This window comes from Zonotrichia albicollis, chromosome 8 (assembly GCF_047830755.1).
Source record: "Zonotrichia albicollis isolate bZonAlb1 chromosome 8, bZonAlb1.hap1, whole genome shotgun sequence".
NCBI classification, from domain to species: Eukaryota; Metazoa; Chordata; class Aves; order Passeriformes; family Passerellidae; genus Zonotrichia; species Zonotrichia albicollis.
Window position 1 is genome coordinate 44828323 of NC_133826.1, and position 12216 is coordinate 44840538.

The 12216-nt window shown below is 47.7% G+C and overlaps 1 protein-coding gene across 1 annotated transcript in view; it reads right to left on the minus strand.

The window, feature by feature from the left end:
- The window catches only part of LOC141729978 (serine/threonine-protein kinase pim-1-like), a 71998-nt gene extending 62348 nt beyond the window's left edge, over positions 1-9650 (minus strand). The window contains exon 1 of the mRNA XM_074546636.1: positions 9635-9650. Coding sequence (XP_074402737.1) covers positions 9635-9650 — 16 coding nt within the window. The remainder of the gene's footprint in view (positions 1-9634) is intronic.
- Between the last annotated feature and the right edge of the window lie 2566 nt (positions 9651-12216).

The window sequence follows — 12216 nt, forward strand, 5'->3', positions numbered from 1 at the left end:
AGCTCCAGGGGCACTGGCAGCAGCACAGCTCATTGCAGGGGCACATGCAGGGCACAGCTGTTCCCTGGCAATGTGCACAGCCTCTCTGGGCTGCCACAAGGCTCTTCATGCCAGCAGAGATTGGCCCAGCTCCCCCCTCACCTCTGTGTGAGGCTGAGCCATGATTGCCTTCACCTTGTCCTCAATCTGGAGCTGCTCCAGGCCCCCCATGCCATGACTAGGAAGGGCAATGGAGAGAGCAGGGGCAGATGCACAGCCTTCCTTAGGATTTCGTCACTTTTGGCAGAGCTCAAAAGGCAAATCCAGAGGTGTCCAACTCAGCGCTTCCTCAGCTTTCTGGAGAACATCTCGCCTTCACCAGCCCAGCATTCTGGAGAGGTTTTCCCGCACATGTGGAGGCTTGCTGGCAGCACATTCCTTCAGCTGGGTGCCCATCACCTTGCAGAGGGCAGAGGCGAGCTTGGTGGCCACGGTGCGGACGTTGGCGCTCGGCACAGGCAGCGCCCTGTTCCCCAGGCAGGACCAGAGCACGGGCAGGGCGTAGTGCTGGGCGACTTCAGGGCTCCTGGCATGAACCCCCTGCACAAGCACTGCCAGGACAGAGACACAGCTCCTTACCCACCAGCCTCACTGCAAACAAGGATCTGCCTCTGCTTCTGCTTCTTGCCAGCCTCTCTGGCCAAGAGCAGCAAAATAGCACCCAGAGCCCCTTGGTCCAGAAATGGGCAAAGCAGCTGATCATCCTGGAAACAGAACCACCAACCCCTCAGCACTAATTGCTCCAACCAGAGCCTTGTCCCTGTGGCAGACTTCCTACCTTTACTAAATTGTTTCACAATCTCTTTCTGCATGAACAATGAATGAAATGTCCAATTGCCTTTATTTCCATTAAGAAATTGTTTAAACCCACACTGAAGATTTGGAAATGCACGATAGAGAGGAAATGGAGAGATTTCTAATAAAAGGAATGATTCCATTTTTTTAACTTTGATGTCAAGTGCCAAATGTCTAATCTGTCTCTTCCCTGTGCTCAGTGGCACACAGCAAAGGGCAGGATTAGAACACACCTCAAAACTCCAGCCCACCAGAGATGGCTGCTGCCTGACAGCTGGATGAGAAACATCAGTGAACAGCTGGGGTCTTTGGCAGAATGCTTTTGGGGCTTCCAACAAAGAGCTGCTTCAAACCTCAGGGTGTCTGAGAGAATTACCCAGACCCCATTGCCTTGGCATTTGGGCATCTCCACATTTTAATGCCATTTACCCTCCCAATGTTAATGACATTTTTTCTTATAATGTCCACTTGAATAGGGGCATAGAGAAAGACAAATGCTACACAGGGGACTGAAATGTAACCAAAACACGAGTGTTTTCTCATATTGTCCCTTGAATCTCTCTGTCCATTTTCTGAACTGAAACAAACACAGACAAATATTTACTACCAACAGGCTTCTTGCATGGCAGATTTGGCTGAGAGATCATAACCTGAAATGCTCTGGAGACCATTCTTATTTTCTGATCAGACAAAATGTTATATAGCAGCCATTTAATATTCTGTGGCGGAAGAGACTTCATTTTCTCTATGCTGTTAATCTACCAGCAGTCAGCAACAATGAAAGAGCTCCTGCAAGTACCCAAAACCAATTCTGCTAAGCAGGAAAGGGTTATGATACCCATTTTAAAATGGGAATTCATTTGAGTTTAAATGCACTTGAAGACATCGGTGACTACTGAACGTGAGGAACAGCTGTCTGTTCCTGCTAAATCTCAGAGAGAACATCTGCTTTTTCTAAAGTAGTCCTAATTTATGGTTAATTCCTTTATTTGAAAAAGAGATCAAAAGAACTGTTAAACTAAATTCCCTGTTACTGGAGATCTACTTTATTCAAATGCTCTTTAAAGGGCCTTTGACATTCCCAATTGCTGAACATGCCCTTTTGAGATTCCTAATGAAGACACAAAGTGTATTAAACCTTGCATTCAAAGATGTTGGCATAATTAGCAGTGGATTTAGCTCCAGTTGAAGCAAGGCTATCAATCACCTTCTCTACTATATATTGAGATTATCCTTTTTCCATTCCTTGGCTCTTGCTGACACAGCAAGCTCCTCTGAGGAATCAATTATCAGCTGCATTTGTAGCATTTTGGACAGCGCTGACACAGGCAGACACAGTTTGCACACCCTGAAAGGCTCAGTCCAAGGCCACTCTGACAGCACAGGCAGGGAGCCTCAGCACTCTGCTTCTGTCCCTGTGCCCCAGAGGCTGCCTTGCACTAAACCCACGCCTCTGAATCCTCTGTTGAGTTCTGGCCTAAGCTGTGACCCCCAGGCTCTGCACGATTCAGCCTCAAAACTTTCCAAGGGAAAAACAAGAATTCTGTGAGGACAAAACAAACTGATGCCCTGAGACAGCATTTGCCACCATTTCCCCTCAAAGATCACAGATGTCCCTGAGCTTCCCAGAGAGGAGCCAGCTGGGGCATTTTTAGCCCTCCCTTTGCTGGAGGTGGTTCTGAGATGCCCCAGTGAGAGCTCAGCCCCAGGCCCAGCGCTGCCCCCATCTCAGATGCTGCCCAGCCCTGCAGCAGCCAGGGAAAACCTGCCAAACCCACCTGCCTTGGCCATGGGGCAGCAGGGACAAGCTCAGCACCTCCTGGTTTGGAGGAGCTGCTCTGCTGTCTGCTCACAGGCATTCCCTGTAAATACTCCCTGGGAAGAGCTCTTGGCTCAGAAGGGGAGGCCATACCTGTGACACGCTCGGTGACATCCAGCAGGGCTTGGCCACTCAGGTGATTCCATTGGTAGCTGAACTCTTTCAGCAGTGACACTTTACAAGGGAAACACACGTTTCTGCTCACTTTGCTCAGGTCACAGGAAAAAGGACAGTGGGGAGGGAAAGGGCAGGGCCAACCCCATTTTATAAAATAAAGTACATTTCTGCAGATTTTGAATCCTTTTCTTCTTTCCTTCCAGCCTGCTTGGCAGGGTTTTAAATTCCAAAAGAAAAGCTCTGCTTTTACATTTGGAAATCCAAACTTTTCTGCTGCAGCAGGAGCTGTGTTAAAACATTTCACACCAGGGACCTTGAGAGTTCAGTCACATGGAAGCAGGGAAAAGGTGTTGCATCCCAGAGCAAAAAGGAAGAGCCTCATACTTGGGTCACAGAAAGGCACTGAGTCAGGCAGTTCCTGAGCTCACAGAGCAGCTGGGGAGGAGAAAGTGGACACTCCCCCTGAAGACCTGCCTCTTCAACACTCCTTTTTTCAAGCATATTCCCCCAGTGCAGCATTCTCAGAGATGACATAAATCTGTGTGGCAAAGGAATTTACAGCAGCCCTTGCCTATGTATTAATTGCTGTGTTAATTAGTTAATAAAAAGTTAATTGCTGTGGCCATCTTGCCCCATGCAAAACAACATGTGGAACAAGGCATCATTGACAGCAAACATTTCCTAACTTACAGATGGAAACAGAACAGAGATTCAGTGATGCCAACTCTTTGTTTTCAACAGCCCAAGACAGGTTATGGGTGCTACCAGACTGAGCAGCAGTCTAAAATCCCAAATTCCTTAGTCTTGACCATAAATGGAAATAATGCAAACACAGGCAACGAGTGTTCGTGAAGGAAGCAGCAGAACAAACTGGACTCTTTGGGGGTTGGCCCATTGTGTTGGAAGTCGATTTGGTTCAACACTCACTCTCCCTGTGCCTGCACAAAGGCAGGCTCCCTTCTGTAATGTCAATAAAAAAATAAAATTTCCTCCCTCAAACAAACAAAGGATTATCCACTGGATGCTGCTGAATTCACCAAGCTTCTTCCAGCTCCACAGGGCTTGACAGCAGGGCAGTATTCCCAAAAGACAGACAGTCACTATAGTAACTAGAATTGACTTGGACATCTTTTGTAAATTTGGGAATTTTCTTGGCACTACTACTTCCAGTGTCCTTTGCAAAGACTCTGTTATCTTCAGAAGCACAATTCTCACTTAATTGCTTTACAGGGGGCAGGGTAGGGAGAGCATGGTGGGGGTTTATGCTTAAATGTAAACCCATTTTCTCCTCTTTCCCTTTCCTCTTTGTGACTGATATTGAAAATATTCAAAACCCCACTTTTCCCTTATAATATCAGTTCCTTTGTGGTCTGCAGATGAACAGGCTGAGGATTAACAGCTCATTCCCAGGAGCAAAATGATTCAGCAGAAGAGGAATGAGCTAAAGACAGATTGGGTATGTTTAATCTCATATTAGCAGTGGCAATACTTGCACAAGGGAGACATTTCTCCTGCCAAGCACTTACTTTCTTCTTAATTCTTGTCAGAATGTCTGCCAGGTCACGGGGGGAAAGAGATTGTTCCAAAATTGTTTTAAATTGTTGATGATTGAGCAACGTCTTCACCATCTCCTGTCCATAATGCCTAAGGAAGGAAGGAACGAGGGCAGGAAGGAAGGAGGGGAAAGAAAAGTGAACAAACAAAGGAAGAGTGTTAACAGAAGAGGCTGGTACGTTAAACTCATCAGGTGCAATCCTTACACGAGAAGGCATTACCTGCTCAGCAAAGAGGGAGATTTACCTCACTTGACACTGCACAGTGCTGTCAGCTGAACACAAGAGGCAAGAGGAGAATGTGGAGCAAGAGAAAAATACCATTTCACCCTGAATGGGTGTGCTTCTGTGGCATCAAAGGATCCCAGGGAACAAGCAAAACACATCTGCTTTGTTGTCAGAGCCTATTAGCAGTATCTTGCTGCCATTGCACAATAATTTGCCTTTCTTTACCTGGCAGGGAAGCCAGGACAAAACACCTCATGCACCCTCTTGATTATTTTATACTATGTGTATGCACAGGGACAGCTAGTGGCTCTGGTGTTCTTGGCAGCTATTAATGGGAATTTAATCATCAAAGGAAGGGGATTTTGGTGGTTAGGGTTGATTTTGCCACTAGGAAACCACAGTTTTCTTCAAGAAGAAGTTTGGAACTCACTGAGCCACAGATAACAGCGTTCTAGAAATCTTCAGAACAAGTTTAGAAAGACTGAATATGTTGGTTAAAGACCCCTGAAATATTTCTAGGAAAGTCTGAAGTTAATGAGAAATGGATGTTTGGGATCCTTCAGTGATAAACATTAGCCAACACTTTGGCTTTGTGTTGTGCACCTAAGGCCAAACAAAACAGTTGGACTGGCTGATCTGTGCTCTTTTGATCTCAGTAAAGAATCCTTCAAGCCACAGGAAAAAGTTGGCAATGTTCCTTTTTGCTGGCCAACCTCAGGTTTCCCAGTAGAGCCATTTGCCCAGGCAGCCCAGAGCAGTGGTCACAGTGCCAAGGCTGACAGAGCTCAAGAGGAGTTTGGACAATGCTCTCAAGCACATGGAGTGACTCTTGGGGTCACTGCACATGGCCAGGAGATGGACTCGATGACCCTGATGGGTCCCTTCCAACTCAGCATATTCCATGATTCTATGACCCTTATTCACACCGTGAGGTAATTTCATATTCCTTTTAGTTTCCACTCTTGTGTGGTTTCACCTTTATAGCCAGACACAAAACGGTTTTCCTGTTTTGGGAGATGAAATGAAGATCATTACCTTGTGTCCTTGTGGCAGTCCTGAGCAAGCTTCCCTGCCACGTGTGGCAGCCTCTCAGCCCTGGGGGTGCCTGCGAGCTGGGTGACTCCAATTCTCTCCATCGGGGACAGGAGCAGTTGGGCCGCACACTCGCGCACCGGGGCGGGGCGGCTGCTGGGGAGGAGAGAGCAAACCCTGGGCACAGGGACAAGGAGCAGCAGCAGCGCCGGCCTTGGCCAGAGCTGCTCCCTGCCCTTGCTGGGGGAAGGAGCCTGGGCTCTCCCTGCGCCTGCAGACACCTGCAGAAGGTTCTGGTCTCAGGGAAACACAAAGTTAGCATTGCACACAAGGCCTGCCTGCACGGAAGAGGGAGGAATTCAGTCTCCCTGCACTGTCTGATGCTCAGTTTCTTTCACAGTATTTACTCTGAGAAAGATTAAAGAAATAGATGACGTATGAATAATTTAGAAATTAAGGACAATTGATGCTGACCCATCAGAGGACACTCACTACACAGAGCTGCAGCACGATTGAGGCTCTTTCCAACCATTTATCCCCAAATCTGCAGAACTTTGGAAAACAACAAATGCAGGGAAAACACGTTGTAGGCTGTGAAGTTGCAGAATATCCAGCAATGCAGCCTGTTTCTTCTATGGGGCTTAGCAACGGATCCATCTGAATGTTTTACCCTATTGCAAAGCTGAGGAAAGGGTGGCAGGCATTTTAGCCAGGCTGTCCTGTTCTAGAGAGTGTCTCTGGGAACTATCAGGCCCAGCACCAACATTTAAGGCAACATTTGCTTCAACTGTCCCATGGCAGTCAGCCTGTGAAGGTGCCTGTAAAGTGATTCATCATCTCAAGGCTAACATGAAACATCAGTTTGAATAGAAAGTAGAGCTCTGAGGCCAGGACAGTCATACAAGGCTCCTTTGGCAGGAGCTGAACCTGCAGTGCAGGCTGTGCCACACCCAGCAGATTGTCCCCCGTGTGCTCCACACCCCAGCAAGGACCCTCCTCATTTCCCAAGATAATGGCATCATGAGGAGACATGGTTTTCCCAGGGCCTCTGTGGTTAGAGCTGTGAAATACCAAACACTGCTCACAGCTGCAATTGCAATTGCCCCTCTTCCCACAAAAGCACAAGGTACTATCCTCGGTCTTTGCATGCACTTTCCCTTCCCCACTGATCACCACATCTAGGAAAATCTGTCAGACTGGGAGAACTCCAGGAAGCAGCAGGAAGCTGAGTCAGAGGAGCTTTAGTTTGGATATCAGGAAAAAGGGTTTTTCACCCAGAGGGTGGTTGGGCACTGGAACAGCCCCCCCCCAGGGCAATGGTCACAGCACCAAGCCTGAAAGAATTGAAGAAGCATTTGGACAACAATCTCAGGCACTTGGTGTGACCCTTGGGCTGTTCTGGGCAAGGCCAGGAGCTGGACTCGATGGTCCTGATGGGCCCATCCAACTCCCCATATTCTACACTTCTGTGATTCTGAGAACTAATAGGCTGCAGGAGGGCAGAAATAGGTGACAAGAGGAAAGAAGTGAGGTTGGTCAGAGAATCAAGTCACTGAGTTCCCAGAACATGCAGGATACAGGACCCTTCCCTCCCAGCATTCCCATTCTCTCTCTCATCCCTTCTCCCTCCCACACACACGAAGATGAAGAATATCACTAAAAGAAAAACCTACTTGACTGCCATGTGCATGAGAGCAGTCATTGCTCACGCAGGAGTCACATTCTCCACCATGATCCCCAGGGTCTGACTGGCTGCTTTCTGAACAAATTCTGGGGTGTTGGACACCATCTGGAGAAGGAGCTGAGCAACCTCATCCACCTCAGAGTCCATGTCCTTCTTCAAGGTCACAGAGAGCTCTCCCAGAGTGACAATGGCAGAGTAGAACACCTTGGAATGGAGGTTGGTCACCTGGGGAAGCCATGAGGGGAAACATAAGAATCACCTTGAAAAGAAAACCAGTTGCCTTCAACAGAAGTCCCAGGAAATGACAACAAACTGTGTCCAGGGGAAAATACAAGTACAGGAAGAGCAGGAGAGCACAAGCACAGAAAGGCACTTACTCTGGCACCAATTTCTGGCCTCAGACCTGCTCACTGCAGGCCTAAAATAAAAATTTCATTAAGTGTTCTACTTAACCCTTCTAAAATGTCCACAGCTTTGATTTTAGGCCCTTTTACTAGAAAATTAAAGCAAGAGCTACTTTCAAATCATGAAGGCAAAAATCATAAAGGTAAAAGATTCAGGTGCTCCTGTTCAAAAAATCAACACCAGCAGTTGAAGCACTCAGCCAGGAAACAGAAAACACAGGCTCAGGTCTACAGAATAATTTGCAGTGTTTAATTACAGCTTGGGCAGAGATTGGGACTCTGGCAAATAACATCATTAGTGTCTCAGTTTCCACATTTGCACATTGCATTATAAAGGCTCCACACTCAAAGATGAGTGTCAGATACCCAACCTGCCAGTAAATACAGCTGCATGTACCCACAGATCATACAGATAGCTGACAGACATTAGAAATAGGAATGAAGGCAGACATGGAGATGAACAAGCACATACCTCCTCTACACACCGTGTATGAAGTATGGGGGACAATTCAGAACAATGTTCTCACCTTGCTGGTAACTGCCAAGCAAACCTCACCAACTCCACAAAGCAGGACCTCTGAATGGGACCCAGCCAGGTGTTGGATGTGAAGAGTCCCTTCTCCTTCAGCTCCCTGAAAGGCAGAAGATTGGTTTTTCTCTCCACCAAGGCAGCACCCTCTGAAATGACCAGGCTGGCAGCTCAGTTGAACAATGGGAGGTGCTTTTCAAGGAGTGTTTAATGAAATCATGGAATGTGGCTGTCAAAAGCATTCACAAACCCAAGAGGCAAAGAGAGGGGTTTCAGAGTGGCCATTTGAGAAGACAGCCTTTCTGAAATCTCTGGCACATGAGGCTCCTCTGTCACTGCTTCCTAGGAGCTGTGAGACCGGGCCATGCTGCTGTTTGTTGTCCCCTCCCTGTACCTGTCCCTGAGACACAGTGCCACCGGGCTGTTATTGGGGCATTTTCCTTCTTTGCCAGCCCCAGCAGGCATTCAGCAGGGAGAGTCTGCACTGGCTCTCTGGAGCTGAGTTTCCACTCTATGATCTCGGCCTCTCTGTCACCCCCTCCACTCCCCCTCACACATTCCCCAAAAAAGCAGCAGGATGTCTGCTGGGACCACCTCAGCCTGCAGGAAGGCCAAGTGGGTCCTGGCCTCTCCTGACCCACAGCACAGCTTTCTTTCATCCCAGCATGGAAATATAAAAACTGTATTATCACATCACACAGAGGGCCAGGAGCTTTTTATTTTGGCTGCAAGTGTCCTCAGGGCATTGGGGAAGAGGAGAAAAAGAGTGTTTTGCAGCAAGAAACCCGGCTACTCAGGAAGGATGGTAGGAAAAGTGTCTGGAAGCTGCTTTTTAGGAATTTGGTTGTTCTGCTGAAGCTTCTGACAGAGCTGATGGGCAGATCCCAGAGCTGTGGAGAGTTCCTGGGAAATTTGTCCTTGGATATGTCTAGGAATGCTCTCCCAGGCATGAACTGCCATCTGTGTCCTGTCCATATCTTACTGCCTTGACTGTTGAGTGTCTGAGGTGCCTCTTGAGGCTGCGATGTGGGGCTGACCATGATCTCGGGGCAGTACAAAGATAAGGGGGCAATCAGGGAATAGGGAAGGTGTGGCTCAGGAACACAGGAACAGACACAGGAACAGGGGAAGGAGCCAATGGGGTCTAACAGCTTTTTGAGAGAAGCTTCTTGTGTCTCCCTAGACCAGGGAATGCCCCCTCAGGGTCTCCACAATTCCCCGTGTTTTATATTATTAGGAAAGCTTCTCTGAAGGATCAACTGAATCAACAAAAAATGACAAAAACAATCAAAAGCACTCATAAGACAATTGTTCAAAATGCAAACAATTCTGAGTTTCCAATGTGCCAACAGATTTCTTGGAGTGGCTTAGATCTGGCAGGAGGGATGCAGGGTTTTCTCAGCAGAGTTTAGCAGGAAACTGAGTCACACATACTGAACCTCTGGTCCATGGCCTCCTCACTGCCATCGTGCAGAAGGGAGGCCCAGAGGCTGCTGTGCTCTGGACCTGTCAGGGATGAACACAGCGGCTCTGTGGCCAGTGCCAGCTCCAGCTCCAGCAGCTCACAAGAGGAGACTCCTTCCAGAAGCTCTGCTGGCTCCAGTGTGGCAGACCAACAGAGCCCACTGGAAGCCCCCCTCCATTGCAGCCACCCCCAGCTGCGCCCATCATCACTGCAGAGCAGGAGCTGCCCCAGAGGAGCCGCGGCCGGAGCTCATGGCAGTGGCAGGTCCCTGTGCCCAGGGCAGAGCCACAGAACCTCTGCTCCTGCCTGGGACAGGGGCTGCTCACCCTGGTGTCCCACCGAGAGGAGGGATCCTGGGCCCCAAACTCTGCCCAGCCCTGCAAAAGGCCACCCCGCCAGCAGGGCCAGCAAGGTTCCTGCAGCCATTCAGTCAAATCAGAGGAAACAAATGTCTCTGTAGCTGACACGGTCTCTGCACACAGCTTTCTCCCCCTTCCCCTGGTGCCTTTCCCTGGCTCCAGCAAGAGCTGCTGGAAATGCTCCTTGAGCCACGATGATGGAAGAGCTACTGATAAAAACACTGGGGTGATGCTTTCAGAGGAGTCATGAATGCAAGATTGACCAACCTTCCAGCCAAGGGTATGCCAAAAGTTTCCATGCTTTAAATAATTGACTGCAATAAATTAATAAAAACAAAGATACTGCAATAATTTAAATCTCCCACAGCTGCTGGCTTTCCTCAGGCTCCATGAATTATGTATTGCTAGACTTACTTCATTTAGGCAGAATATGAACTGCCCTGACTTGTTGGAGACTGACCACAAGGTCTCATCTGTTGTGGGCAGTCACTAAAATTAGCTCAGCAGAGGCATCTTCAGCTGTCCAAGTGTAGCAGAAATACATATTCTCTGCTTCATGGCTGTGTGGCAGCAGCTGCTGGTGTGGATTTGTCAGCGTTGCTTCACGGATTACTCCTGGGAAGGAATTGTGTGCACAGGCACAGTGTGATGGCTTCGATCTCCTCTAATTACTCCAATCAGATGATGGCCGGAACTCTCAGGCAAAAAGCATCATGACAGAATAATTTACAATATTCTCCAAACTATTCTTATGGTTTTGATTTTCTTACTGATTAGGTTCAGTGTCTGGCCTCAAGAAATCAGTCCAGAAAGAACAGGCAAACCTCAGCTTACAAGTTAGGGTGCAAGTCTTTAATCTGCTGGTTTTGCAGCAGGTACAAACAACTTCTCAACGTATTTGCAAAAAAATCTCTTAGTTCTTGCTATACCTATCCAGAACCCGACTCTCTGCTCATTTTATTTTGATTTGAGATCCAAGCATGATTTTTTTCTGGACAGGGAAGTAAGAACCAGCTGCAAACACAGACTACAGGTGTGAATCTATACTGCAGGAACTGAGGTGTATCTTGGAATTAAAGGCAAGAAGTAGATGCCATGGTAAATGTGAACATTTAGTGCTGGCATAGGAGCCTTCTGCAATGCTCCACCAACCCATGGTTCACATTGCTACAAACTCTCTTTCTGATGTTACAAAGAGTGTTGAAGAGCTGGCTGTAAGTGAAAAAAAAACAACCAGAATGTTAATTTTTGTTAATATGGCAAACAATGACTATCTAATACTTCAGAGCTCATAGAAGTGAGTATTCATATTTCCACTTAGTATGTGCTGGCAGTTTTAATTTGAAATCAACAAGTTTATCCAAATCAAGTTATCCATAGGAATTAATTTGCTCTATGATCTACCTAAAAATGCCTCATTGTCTGATAAGTTTAGTAGAAATTTGCAAAGTCAACAGTCCACACATTTTCATTTCTTGTTTAGTGGCTATTCTGCAGGAAAGCTTTTACAGACTAATCCGTTTGGATGTAATTAAAATGCCAGTACACTTCTTCTAGCCATTTTGGTAATAGAACAAAACCATATGACTGCACAACCTTTAAAAAATATTTTAAAATAAATTTTCAAATCAACAGTCTGAGTAGGACTCAGAATAAAAACCCTACCAAACTTCAACTCCATTGGAAGATTCCCTTGTCACCCTGTGAATCAACTCTACATTCAAAAGATTAAAAGTCCCAATGATGATGGTTTTGGTATGGTTAGGAATTCGGGAAGGGTCTTCTTCCTTCTCAGCTCCATGCTGCAGTGCCTTTGGGATGTGGCCTGCTGGCCATTGTTTGTGCAGCCCTGGTGTTTCTCCATGAGGCAGAAAGTGCAATTGCATTTCCAGCCCAGAGCCCGTGAGGAGTGGGGCGTGCAGAGCTGTGCCAGACCCAGGCCAGGAGCTGTGCCCCCAGAGGGTTTTGGTTCCTGCCCAGGGCAGCTGGTGCATCTCTGCCATGAGTGCCTGCCCTTCCAGGTGCCCATGGACAGCAGGTGCAGGGTTCTGCACGGGGCACGGAACAGGGTGGGGATGTCTGCTGGCAACAGAGTGCAGCAGAGAGCAAACAGTCCAGGATGGTCCTGGAGTGTGTGACAGAGAACTCCTGACACAGCTGTGACTGAGCCAGTGAGGGAAGGCACTGCTGGG